Below are 14,348 nucleotides of genomic sequence, written 5' to 3' on the forward strand. Positions count from 1 at the left end.
CACAAGTGGAACGTTTCGTAAAACTGATAAATAACTTAAAGACTTTGGATTTCACAGTCAGTCTGGGGTCTCACTGGCAGAAGTTAATATTATTTACCTGATTGTGTAAACTTCCTATAGCTTCCACAGGTAAAATTCTTTTACCTATGCAAATATGCTGAATTTACCTAAATAGGTAAAAAAAAAAAAAAACTTTGGATTATCTCCCTTTGACAAATGATCTTTTTCTTTATTTAATCAACTTAATACAGATATATTCTGAGTCCACTAGATTTTTTGATTACCTCCCTTATTTTTGTTTACTTTTTTAAGTAAACACTATAATTAATTTAAATTAAAAAGACTTTCACAAATTCTATTTTGAATATTAGGGGGAGATTGTAATTGTTGAAACAATGAAAAGAAATAATACAGTGTAAAAATATGGTTTATTAATCAACATATATCTAAACAACTGACAGCTAAATGAATATGTGTTTTTGAACAGAAATCATTCATAAAATATAGAAACAAGTGCATTAAGTGTGGACACAGTCCATATACATGCATCTTATTAAATGTTCAAATAACAAAAGAAGTTTTTAATCATTTGTTTAACCACTTTCTTGACTAGCAAAAGCTATCAGTAGCTAAATTAAATTTTCTACTAAAGGTTGTTCTACATGTAAAACTGATACACGGATGGGTACATAGAGATTCATTATCTTCAGTCAATGGAATAATTTAACACAAGAAAATAATGTATACTGTTATTGTGTGAATTCTAATGAGATAATCTCCTTTCACGAGTTATGCTGAAATAACAAATGTAGGTTATTGTACAAGGAAACAATGGCTGTAATGATACTATGCAGTTACAGAAATTTCGCAAAACCAAATTATGCCATATAAAAAAAATGCTGTTAGTTTTGTTGTTTAGATCTGAAATAAAATTGAGAATAGAAAATGGGGAATGCATCAATGATTTCAACATTTGTGTCATTTCTGGTGAAACATTGTGGGCAAAAAATACCTCATAAAAAACTAAGTATTGTAAAAACTTGTACATACTTGCTTAACACAAAGATAAAATAGGAAATACTTGCTTAACACAAAGATAAAATAGGAAATACTTGCTTAACACAAAGATAAAATAGGAAATACATAAGTACAGAAAATAAAAACATTGTAGAAATAAAATACAACCTCTATCTACCATGAATACTATTTACATACATGTACAATCATGACAATGTGAATAATAAAATTTTATATTCCTGAGATTACTAAAACGCTTTAGCCGTCATATTCCTTTTTAAAGAGATTATTCCTCTGGAATTTTGATAACATCCCTGAGATTTTTTGTGAAAAAAAAATCACAAAATAGTAACAACAATAGCTCACTTGGCCAATAGAGCCAAGAAAGCTAAATGGAGAAAAATAAAAGCACCACATGGGCCTTCCAAATAAAACTTATCAAAACAATAGCTTATAAAACGATTGCTTTCAAAACAGTCATGACAGTGAACATTGATATATTCAGTAACAATGAACATCATAAAAAAAATGTCATATACCTAAATACAAAAGTAACAATATTTGAAAAAAGGCCCTACATATATATGGTATATTTCAACATTTTTCATCAGCAATACACATTTTAAAATGGGATGTGCATGCTCAAACAGATCATAAAAAGTATTGGATAGTTCAGTCACAACATATTCATATGGGTAATGGATTATTCTGGATAATATCACTAAGCTGAAATAAAAAATGTAAACAAATTTTGTCCTATAGCATAAAGTTTTAAAACTGACTTGACATGTTACAAGAATATTGTAAAACAAAGTACAAAATGTTTGTAATAATGTTCAAAAATAAAGCCTAGGCAAAAAACATATATACAATTATGTTACACTATTCATATTGCTAATAAAACATCCACATAGATATCGTTAAAAAAACAGAGGCTCTAGGCTCTCAAGAGCCTGAATTGCTCACCTGTAATTCTTTGTTTAAATCTTTTCTCAATGATTATTTAGCTTTTCAATGTATATATAAATGTGTGCTTAAAAATGAATATTCTTTGTATCTGTAATTTATTGTCTTCAAAGGCAAACAATAAAATGCAATTTACCCCTAAGTTCTTATTGAGCCAAAGTGGCAATTTTTCTTGAGGTAATTGAAAATAAAACACAAACTTAGACCCCTATGTTCTATTTTTAGTCAAGGCAGTCATGAGTTTTTAAGAAACTGAAAATAAAACACAAATTTAATTCTAGATACCCTAACGATCATTCATCTTAAGTTTGATTAGAATTGGTTCAGTAGTTTCAGAGGAGAAGATCTTTGAAATAGTTTACACCAGATGGACGACAATGACGGATGCCAAATGATGGCAAAAGCTCACATTTCCTAAATGTGGGCTAAAATCAGGAGGAAAGTGTATACATTATATATAATATTTAAGTAAGAATAAGCCAGTTAATGTCATTGTAAAGATCAATATCAGGTGTCTTGAAAAAACATCTCAATAGAACGCCTTTTTCTTATTTCTTTTGGATGGTTCAATTTCTTTATAATCCTTTTTCTGTCTACGATACTTTTATCTTGGATTTCCGGCCAAATGAACAGTCCATTTTGAGTCTTTTTCATGAAAGTAACATCAACATCGTCTGCTGCTATACTTATTACCTGGAAAAAAAATATAATGGATTTTGTTGGATCTTAAAATTCATTTTATGAAATTAAGATTGTAATAAATAAATAGAAAAAAAAACACTTTAAAATGCAATATTTTTTCTATATTTATGAAAGATCAAAATAAATCAGGTTCAAATAGAAGTAAGTACAATTGATATGTATATAATATACACATCAAGGATTTAAAAGTATTTACAGAAGGGTACAAGTATTATGCTTGCTGGAATTGGTTAAGGGACACAGCTTTTAACAAAAAAGTATTTGAAGAGTCAAGTTGGCTACTTGGATTTGTTACTTTTAAAATATTTTTCTAAAGCATTATTCTACTCTATTATTAATACTTTTATATTTATTTCAATTAATCTACACTCTTCAATCATGTTTTAGCTATGGATCAATTTAAATAAAATATAAGGCTGATACATAAAGTCAGAACAAGTGTAGTCTAACATTTGACAGAATTCTATTGTTTACAAACCTTTCCAATGAACTGCTTTGTTCTTAACGTCTTTTCAATTCTAAGTTCCACCAGAACAAAATCACCTGAAACCAAAAAAAATATATATTAATTTGTATATTCTTACTAATTTGATTAGTTCAGGGATAGTCATGTGTTAAACTATATTTTCTAAGGTAGACTGAAAACGGTAGATTTAAAAATGATATTGCACGTTTTTTTATATATAGGTATTGCATGGTTATTTTTAGAATATCTAAGAACCGATATACTTTTTGAAGTCAACTAATGAATTTCATGATATTGTTTTAAAAAAGTGTATATTTATGATCGATTAAGTTTTAAAAAGTCTTCAAAATATATAAATGTACTAACAAGAACATACAAAATGGAAATCAGAACTAATATGATGAAATTGTCTAAGAGACTGTGTAAAAAAAAAACAATAAAAAAAGGGAATATTATAGGATACTGATATGGTCAGTAATTAATAATATAACAATTATAGCCTTTGTACTCGGTCAGTACAGGATATATCGACCCAAAGCAGTATATTGACCTCAGACTTTGTCCTCAGTCAATATACTTATTTCAGGTTAATATATCCTTGTATCAACCTCATACCAAGGTTATAATTGTATAGTGTTTCCCACAACTAATTTTGTCCCCTAAAGACACCTGATAAAGTAAGTTATAATTTCTGTCAATGCTGAAAGAACAGTAAAGAAGTTGAAACATTTCCTTTCTGTGCATACTAACTGCTTTATATACAAGTGGTTTATGAATATAATCTTCCAGCAGTTTTCTTTTTTAATGTGTGAATATTTTGTAAATACAATAAAATTGCAATGAGACAGTAGCAAAGTATACCTTTACTTAAAATTTCCTCAGGTTGTACATCCATGTGTACATCTGTGTGTACTTCTGTTTGTTCTTCTGGTTGTTTTTCTGTTTGTACTTCAGGTTGTATATCTGTGTGTACTTCTGTTTGTTCTTCTGGGTGTATATCTGTGTGTACTTCTGTTTGTTCTTCTGGTTGTTTTTCTGTTTGTACTTCAGGTTGTATATCTGTGTGTACTTCTGTTTGTTCTTCTGGGTGTATATCTGTGTGTACTTCTGTTTGTTCTTCTGGTTGTATATCTGTGTGTACTTCTGGGTGTATATCTGTGTGTACTTCTGTTTGTTCTTCTGGGTGTATATCTGTGTGTACTTCTGTTTGTTCTTCTGGTTGTATATCTGTGTGTACTTCTGGGTGTATATCTGTGTGTACTTCTGTTTGTTCTTCTGGTTGTATATCTGTGTGTACTTCTGGGTGTATATCTGTGTGTACTTCTGTTTGTTCTTCTGGGTGTATATCTGTGTGTACTTCTGTTTGTTCTTCTGGTTGTATATCTGTGTGTACTTCTGTTTGTTCTTCTGGTTGTATATTTGTGTGTACATCTGGTTTCTCTGATTTTTCCTCTGGTTGGGTTGGTTGTTCCACTTGGTTTTTAGATGCTTCAGTTGGCTCCTTTAAATTACAGTATTTTAAAAATCTTTATTGTTAATCTGATTCAATAATTTTTGTTTCTTACGTAAAATATTACGGAACAAGAGGCGATATAGAGCTTGAATCTCTTATCATGATAAAGCTACACCAAAAGTTGCTTGTTATTAGTTGGTGACAAGATGTATGACTGATATAGTCATATTCATAAATTCACAGTTTTAAACTTGATTTAGCTTTTTAACTTTCCATTAGAGCATCACTGATGATTCTTATTAAGGAGAAACATTTGTCTGACATGCACAAATATTTTATGCCTGATATCTTTGCTTAATTTTATACCATACATCATTCCTGTCAAATTTGGTAAAAATCAGTCAAGTGATATTCATGTTGTTGAATTAAATGTTGAGAGAGTAAGGAAGGAGATAGACATGGTCTAAAATTTGCTCTTTTGTATTTGATGGATTATATTATAACAGTATCATGGTTATGGCAACTTAATTGGAATAGTTATTACATGTGACTGTAAAAAGAAACACATGATCAAAATTTGGATAATTAAGATGTATGTACTTACTTTATCTGTTGGATCAACATAAAAATCCATATTTGCCATCAGGACAGAGGCCTCTCTATAATAAAGTAATTAACTTTGTCAAATGTAAAGAATCAAAATTTCTTTATACAAATTGAGAAAAAGAAAATCATATCAAAAGAAATTCATTCAGAAATTTGAAAGATTAAATTGTACACTGTTATAAGAAATGATTTGCATACATGTACATGCATAGTTGATGGATTGATGGATAGTTGTTTATGTCCAGAAGCATATTCAGGACAAGAACATAATAAGGATAAATGAATATTAACCCTGCTTTGTACTAGACTAACATGCTGAGCCAGATTTTTAATGTGCTAGCTCACAAGGTAACAGGTCGCAGGAAGACATGTCACTTTACCTGGACACATTATTCTGACTCTTTGATGACAAGTCTTTGCTGTAACTCCTCAATGATGTGTGCTTGATGGAATAGCAGAAAATACCAATTTTAAAGTCTTTGGTTGGACGCAGACGAGGGTTGAACCCACAACCTACTCAAGGCTACTGCACTGTAGGCGAGCATGCCATGCATAGTTGATACAGAGTTGTACATTCTTAAGAAGTATCTTTAAATTGATAGTCAGAAGTCCCTTTAAAGTATATATCCAAGAGAAATATCCTGTCATGCTCACCTTAGTAAAGAACTATTTAATACAACATCTTCCAAAACAACGACAGGACTGATCTCCCGGCTGTCTGGAACTTCCATTTCACTACAATAAGTATTTTCTCATCATTTATCATTTTTCAGAAAAAAGTTCAGATTTTGATAAATAAACCAGTAACACCCTATAGCTAATAGAATGCAAACTTATTATAAAATACAAATACAGTTAAATATACAGTGATAAGGTGGGATTTTTCAAGTGTTTGTTTTTAACATTTCCTTTTTTCTAGTCACCAATATTTGAGTAGACAGCTGTACTTAAGAATGTTGATTTAATCAGATAATAAAATTGATAATGAAAATGGGGAATGTGTCAAAGTGAGAACAACCCGACCAAATAAAAAAACAACAACAGAAGGTCACCAACAGGTCTTCAATGTAGCGTGAAATATCCGCACCCGGAGGCGTCCTTCAGCTGGCCCCTAAACAAATATATACTAGTTCAGTGATAATGAACCTACCTGTCATCTTCATAGACTAGAACCTTTGCTGTTTTCCTCTTTGGTCTGAAAAAAAAAGAAGTTTAAAGGTAAATCGAATGACAACAAATAATTCTCTGTGAACTGAAATATTTTTCTGTTTCATAATGATAATTTGTCATATGATATTGTAAAAAAAGTATACATGTGTGTGAAATTTTAAACAATCATCATAATAAAATGGAGAACAAGAATGATCATTTAACTATTTTAAAAACTTTTTACCTCAATTTCACAGAATTAACATTATCTTCTACAGCATAAACAGGACTCATTTCATTATCATCACTGCTTGGCATTTCAATGTTGCTACAATAACAATTGTATTTAACTAATTACTATATAAGAATTTAAGGGCATTAATACTTATTAAAGGTGCCAGGCTTATCAATTTTTTCTACCCCGGACACTATTTTGTCTAACATAAGGCCCATCATGACGCTTGGATTAAAATAACTGAAGGATCAATTAAAGTAGAAAGTTTAAACATACACTACATTAGCAAGATCAGCCGATAATGAATCAAAATCAAAATGTTGTTTTCAAAACGTTACTTAAGAAAAGCATTGAAAAATTACTGAAGTCATTTAATTGGTTACATGGAATTGAATGCATTTATAATAAAAAAAAAATATGCTCATTGCTGTATATTTAAAAAGTCAAAATCTTATGTTTTGACATAAAAATTTGATGTGAAGAATAATTTGTATAAAGTTTGGATGAAAGGTGTAAAGTACTGCACAATGGTGACCCATTATTGCATTAATCATACACTGTGATGTTTTTTAGCACAAAAATCTTAAGCATTTGAAAATCTATGTTGTTTTCTTCAAAATTAAAATAAGCACATAGGCCAAGTAAGTTTTTTGTTCTAATTGTTTTACATTTGTCATTTCGGGGCCTTTTATAGCTGTCTATGCGGTATGTGATTTGCTCATTCTTGCAGGTGGAACAGTGACCTATAGTTGTTAATATCTGTGTCATTTGGTCTCTTGTGAAGAGATTTTTCATTGGCAATTACACCGCACCTTCATTTTTTTAGTGTTTAGTACATAAATATTATATCAAAATTGCTTTCAGATGATACATACTTGTTATTTTCCAAGAGTACTTTTGATGATTTTCCACCTCTTCCTCCACCTCTTCCTCTTCCTCTACCACGACCTCTGCCCCGGCTGCCTCTTGTTTTGGATCTATAAGACAGACACAAGATACAAATCAGATGAGCAGAAATATAAATGCAAATTGTACAAGTTTTATGTTTTGCAACAAGCCTGATGAGGAAAGATAATATGATACTGGTGACTGATAAAACTATCCGTCTTTCTTGAAACTGTTTGTGTTCCATTTAGTTAAAATTTCTCATTTTCAGTCAGCCATGTCAGTAGGCCATAACATTTTTAACGGAAAATATGTATACCTATGTCTAATACAATGTGCTGTAGCCAAAAAAAAATATCTACCGGAATTTTCAGTATCTATTCAAAATGATTTAAATCACAGGCTGTTTTGAACTTTCCATGATATTTTACTTTTTATGTGCTGACAAATTAAAATTTAAAAAATAAATTTAGAGAAACATTTCACCTTTCTGAAAAAAGTCTTTTCAAATCTCCTCTTCTTTTAGGAACTTCTAAAGCATTGGGCGGTTCACTAGAAATACATAAAAAAATATTATTTCAGTGTACATGCATGACAAGAACAAGATCTATTATAATTTAAAGTATTACTTTAGTTTTTGTGAATATGAGCTTAGATACATAATGTCTGGTTTCATTCACCCTTTTAAATGAAACATTTTGTTTATGTTAGTTTTCTTTTGCTGCAATATGGGTTTCCTTTTCTACTAACATGACTTCAGTATTGTTAATGAAATAAAATGATTCAAGACTGACTTAAATCTTGACCTGTCATAGATGAACTACATTATGCAAATTTAACAGTGTTCTCTCCTAGTTTTAAATAATGTCATAAATCATGTTATGAACAAGTGTAGACACAGACCTGCATTCATAGTATTTAACATTCTGAGGTTTTTGCAAGGCAGTACATAGTCCCCTACCAGTTGGAAAACAGTGTTCAAAAACAATATTCTAACCTGATCTGTAACTTGTCATGTTAAATCTATATACCCTAAACCAAATCAATATCTTTAATCATTATGAAAAAAGTGTCGCAAAATGATCACTTGAATTTTTATGTCGTGGGATCCAAACTATGCAAAAAAAGATCAGTTCACGACATGTCACGCTAAAACTTCATACCAAATCTTCAAGCATTACAAAAAAGTGTCAAAAACTGATTTGCCAGACTGACTGGTTGACAGAAAGACCTATGGACAGACAGTGTGCAAATCTATAGTCCACTAGGCATTGCTGGTAGGGGAATAATAAGAAATTTATTTACTCAACTTGTTTTTATTAGTACTTACATTGAAATGTCATGAATGTCATCCTCATTCACAGTTATTTGGATAGTTTCCAAATTTTTCCTTTGTGTCTCCGATATACTTTGTCCACTTCCCTGGGCAAATGAGTAGGGTCCTTTTCCAGGGGTAAGGAAAGATGTTACTTTGTCCTTTTTAATAACTGGCATTATTGGCTTGACTCTACTTTCAAATGGCGGATACGTTGTCAATTTGTCTCCTTTTATAAATTTTTTGTATAAACTGCCATAACCATAGCACTTCTGTATGTGTTCTGATCCCCTTCTACTAATTATGAAAAGTGTATCAACAGGATCAAAGATCTGTTCTCTCTCTAGTTTTTGAGCAATTTGTTTTAGCTTGGCTACAGCTCTTGATTTGGCTGCAGCCAATGCTGTTCTCTTATGTTGTCTTTCATCAGTTTTGTCTGTATATTTTACTTTAACCCCTGGTTTTTTCTTTTTATATCTATGTGGATGCTTTATGGCCCGTGGAGAGCTAGAAGCCTCCACCACTCTCTGCCTCACTTCTGTAACTGAAAAAGAAAAATTGAAATTATAAATAAATCATTAGGTGCAAATGCTAAAAAACTTCAATGAATTTCTTTCAATGATATGCATTGGGTTTACTTGCTTAATATGTTCCTCAACTAACCTTTAGTTGTTATACAGATGTAAATATAAAAAAAAAATGTGGTGTAATTTCCAATGAGACAGCTGTCTCCGGACCAAATGACAGGTGTAATTTCCAATGAGACAGCTCTTCACAAGGGACCAAATGACATAAGTCATCTCATGTACATTTTGAAATTCATGAACATTTGATTGCATGGTGCTAAGAAAATAGATGAGTACTAATAAAAATCTTAAATGGGTTTGCAGTCAATAAAATTCCTAAGTAGTTTAGATCCAAAATAATGTCTTCTTGTACTATATAAATCAATGTTCAAGTTAGCCCTTTATCTATGACTTGTGCAACCAACAATACATTTGTGTGACATGCTACATGCGTATATGCACAGGTTAAGTATATTCCCAAATAAAATATATATACAGGAGCTAGTAGTTACTGGCCAATCAACCAAATTTATGTATTCTAGCATTTTATTTTGAACAAAATTTTTTGATGAATTGGTGAAAATTTTACAATACAGTCAATCCTGCCTTTCCAGTCACCTTGATAAAACGGTCACCTGCTATGAACGTTATTTTCGTCAGATTATGTACTGCAGGTGTGTAAAATTTCATCAATATTGACCAAGCTGTTGAAAAGTTGCGCTTATGAGACCTGTTACCGCATATATGCAATATATAAGGTCAATTATCTCCTTTGAAATATTTTGGACAAGGATTATTTTCCTACTTGCAAATTCTTAGGTTGTGTTTTTGTATGTGTGAAAAGTTTCAACAATATCGATAAATTAAGCCCTTCAAAAGGAGCTGCACTTATTAGACTTGTTACCACAAATTGCAATATTTAACTAAGTAGTTCAATTATCTCCCTTGAAATATTTTGGACCAAGATTATTTCCTTCATGCACATTCTCGGGTTCTGTACGGCAACTGTGTAAAGTTTCATTAGTTTCTGTCCATTTGTTTTGGAGGAGTTGTGCTGACAAGAAATATGGACAGACAGATAGACGGAGAGACAGACAGACTGTCAGGGTGATTCCTATATACCCCCCCCCCCCAAAAAAAAATTTTTTGGGGATATAAAAAAAGTGAAAAGTAAAACTAATGAATATATGAATACCTTGCATGTATTCTAATTCTTGTCTTCCTAATAAAAAATATCAGGAAGATTAACACACCAACAATCATTATGGCTTTACTTATTGGATACACTAAGATATACATGCGATCTAAAAAAGATAAAGTTATATAACAATTACAACATACATCATGCAATATTTTACAGACTAGCATTGTAAAAAATATCATGCTGATTCACATTTCATTCATCATGTTCATGACTTTGTAAGAATAATCAAGTGATGTACATTAATGACAGTAGGAATTATTAATAGTTATGGGTCAAGGTATCAGAGAAATTATGTTGAATTGACAGTGTCACATGCCACCAAATAATATGCCTGAATTTATATCTTGGCATGCGTAACCATGCAAATTGTACCTTATTTGATCTTCAAATTCTGTGTCAAGAGTTTCCATGACTCTCTTCAATTCTTCCAAGAAGTTTAGTAGTTTTGTTTTCCCCTTGGTTTTAACCTCCTGCTCATAGATATAATTGTGGTAGTCAAACTGAAAGGGGTCCGGAATTTTGTTCAACATTTTATGTATTTCTTTTTGGATTTGCTTTATAGTCATATTTCCAAAGCTTTCCAATTTCTCTCTTTCACTCGGGGTTATTGGTAATGGGTGCTTGAATGTTGATTGTTCTTCAAATATCTCTCCAAGAAATTCTGTTCTTAGCATAACTATTCTTTTCTTTGTTGACTCTTGTACAAAGTTTACAAGTCCTTCATCAAGGGCAATTCCGGAGATGGAAGTGTGATCTTTTTCTTTATCCAAATAATGGCTCCTACGGAGACAAGTTCTATATGCTGTTATTGCATCCTCAATACCTAATGGTCTTGATACATTTTTGGTGGACTGTATACCAAAAAGGGAAAGAGAGTGGTCTTTCTAATGCACGATTGTTTCTGCAGACTGTTTGCCAAATGATATCTGTTGGCATGCCTTTTGGTATCCATGCCTTAAGCTGTTTATTTTTTTCCTCTAAAACAAAGTCTAAATCTTCACCTGCAGAGGGGTTACCACTTGTTGTAATAGATGCATAAAGGTCATTCAGTTCCCTGACATTGTCTGGCATCATTCGGTCCTGTATTGTATCATATAGTTCAATCTTCTGGTACTTAGGATGGTTTCTGCCATGGAATAGTTCCTTGGTCATGTATTTGGAACTTTTCATTAAACTTGCATTGTTCCTACGAGTTGCCATTCGAAAATTGACTATTCCCTGTGAGAATTTGCAAACTTGATCTAACATGTATTTGAAGTTTTGATAATTTCCATATGAGTATTTCTCTATGCTTGATGTTAAGAATCCTTTAGCTGTTGGGGGACATCTAGAAGACAAGCAATTTCTTACATATGGAAGGACAAGCTCCTGTAAAGAACTCAGATGGAATATGAGTAGCAGGCGCCAACTTTTATGATGGTCCTTACAGGATTTAGCAAACTGCTTAGAGGAATCTGTACAGAAACCCATAATTTCACATAAAGTTTCTAAGAATGGTGTCCAGTTCAGTTCAAAAAAGGACTTAACAAGATTCATTTCATAATGGCCAGCACCAATTCTAAGATACATCCAGTCAAACTCATGCATAAACTGTTTCTGTGATCCTTGATGAGTTTGCTCACAATGCCTTTCATACAAATCTCTGGAAAGAAATGATTCATGGCAGCCTGTTATGCCACAAACTAATGCTTCTTCTTTTAGTTTTTTAATAATTAAGTAAGGCAAACCATCACAACAAACAAACGTCCAATGACGTTTATTCCCACCATATCTATGAATTCCATTCTCCTCCCCAATTTTCCTCAAGACAAGTGCGACTGACTTTATACTATTTGGGTTGCAGTACACTGGGTCTGTCAAAACTAATTCATGTTTTCCTTTATGGTTTGTAGTGATATGGTCATATTGAGTAAATTCAGTTGTGACAGTGCTTACTTTGCTTTGGTCTTCATCATGAATGAATACTAGTTTTGGAATCTTTTCTTTTTTCTTTTGATCAGGTTTTGTGTTTTTCTGGTCAAGTTTAGCCTTTTTGATACCTTCCCTTTCATCACAGCCAGTGCATTTCTGTTTTCTTTTTGAATTGAGGGTGCCACATGAGGCACATTTGATGTAATTTTCATCAACAATATCCTGTCTAACTTTTAAGTCAATTGGATCTTCAAAATAACCGTCCATGTCTTGCTGTTCAGCAAGTACAACTTCAATAGCATGATCTATAAAATGATAAAGCTGTTCATTATGGTCAGTTTCCATTTTAACATACAGTTGACTGACTTGATCAATCATACAATTTATCACAGATCTTAGCTTGACTTCCTTATCATTAGGATATGAACTTCTTTCTCCATTTTCACTTTTTTCCTCAGATAATGATTTTTTCGTCATGAGATTATGGCCCTGAAGATTCAGTTTCACTTCAGGTTTAAGAGCAAGCTCATTTTGCAGGGTTTTACCACTAGATTGCATGTTTAATTCTAAAAATCCTTTGTTGGTTATAACAGAAACTGGTACCTTATTGCCAGGTTTAATTGAATAAGTTTTGCCAACTACCTGTTCATTGTCAAATACATTCATTAAATCATTAGATGGAAGTTGTACTGGTTGACCTCCCTGATCTTTCAGCCAGTTTGTGACAGTTTTATAATGACCTGCAGGACTTGAGTTTCCAAAGATATCAACAACAACCTTGCTACCTGTCATGGCATAGGATGTGAGGTTTGCTAAGAATGATACTGGGGAAATAAAATGTCTGCTGCATAAATAATATATGTGTTCTACTGCACGTGATACTATGAGAGCATCTCTGGGATTTTTTTCAAGAGCATTGACATCACAACCAGCTAGGCCAAGTAAATATGCTGTGACACTTTGGTCTCTTTTCTTCACCCAATCAAAGATGTTAAAACTGGACATTGCTTCCATGTCTTTGTACAGAAGAAAAAAAGAATCAGCATCTCTGGAAATAGATTGTTTTTGCTTCCTACCTAAGCATTCACACAAAACTGATAAACTGTTTGTTGGTAATAAATCTAAAAATTTGGAAAAGAAATCTTCATGCTGTTCTTTGCTAGTGCTTGATATGACATGTTGAATATGTTTTAAAAGAAGCATAATATCAGTTGTTTGGTTTGCATTCCCAAAATTTACAGTAATTACTCCCTTGTCTGTCGGATCCCAATCTTGGCTCATATTCTCAGATATATCACACTCTTGTACATAGTCAATGGAATCTTGATTTTCATTGTTGACATGCTTCAACTTTCTTTTCTTTGGTCTACCTTTGACAGATGGCTCATTTATAAAACATATCACACAATCTTTACTGTGAGGAAGGTAAACTTTCAACTTAATTGCTTGTAATGTTTGTAAAGATGAAATGTCTGTCCCACTTCTGTATCTGTATAAATGTCTTGAACATGTGTGGCACACATATAATGGGAAGATTTCATTTGGTTCACCCTCAACTTTTATGCCAAATAAAGCTAAAATTTCCCTTGCAAAAGACAGTTTGTTATACTGCTTGGAAATTACTTTATGACATAAGCGACAAAAGGTATTAAGTTTATCAATATGTTTTTTTAGCTCATCTGAACATTCAACAATGACAGCAGACTGCAGTCCAGCCATTTTAAATTTTCTATTATCTGAATAAATAAAAAATGAAAGTCTTTTCTGCAGGATAAAGTCAAATGAAAGCAATCTTGAGGAAAACAAAACAACTAAAACTCTCAGTGTCTGAAATGGTATTAAAACTATGATTGTTTTTTTTTGTGAAATCACA

The 14,348-nt window shown here is 31.9% G+C and overlaps 1 protein-coding gene across 3 annotated transcripts in view; it reads right to left on the minus strand.

The window, feature by feature from the left end:
- Positions 1-1,969: 1,969 nt before the first annotated feature.
- The window catches only part of LOC143051992 (uncharacterized), a 60,920-nt gene continuing 48,541 nt past the window's right edge, over positions 1,970-14,348 (minus strand). For 2 of the 3 annotated variants that reach the window (XM_076224962.1, XM_076224963.1), the window contains 10 exons: positions 8,810-9,338; positions 7,966-8,031; positions 7,470-7,571; positions 6,604-6,687; positions 6,361-6,405; positions 5,865-5,945; positions 5,209-5,263; positions 4,013-4,652; positions 3,164-3,228; positions 1,970-2,676 (listed from right to left, as the gene is read on the minus strand). In XM_076224962.1, coding sequence (XP_076081077.1) covers positions 2,491-2,676; positions 3,164-3,228; positions 4,013-4,652; positions 5,209-5,263; positions 5,865-5,945; positions 6,361-6,405; positions 6,604-6,687; positions 7,470-7,571; positions 7,966-8,031; positions 8,810-9,338 — 1,853 coding nt within the window. In that variant the 3' untranslated portion in view covers positions 1,970-2,490. Of the gene's footprint in view, positions 2,677-3,163; positions 3,229-4,012; positions 4,653-5,208; positions 5,264-5,864; positions 5,946-6,360; positions 6,406-6,603; positions 6,688-7,469; positions 7,572-7,965; positions 8,032-8,809; positions 9,339-10,555; positions 10,665-14,348 lie in introns of all 3 variants that reach the window. The other variant, XM_076224964.1, reaches the window with a different exon arrangement.

This window comes from Mytilus galloprovincialis, chromosome 11 (genome assembly GCF_965363235.1).
Source record: "Mytilus galloprovincialis chromosome 11, xbMytGall1.hap1.1, whole genome shotgun sequence".
NCBI lineage: Eukaryota > Metazoa > Mollusca > Bivalvia > Mytilida > Mytilidae > Mytilus > Mytilus galloprovincialis.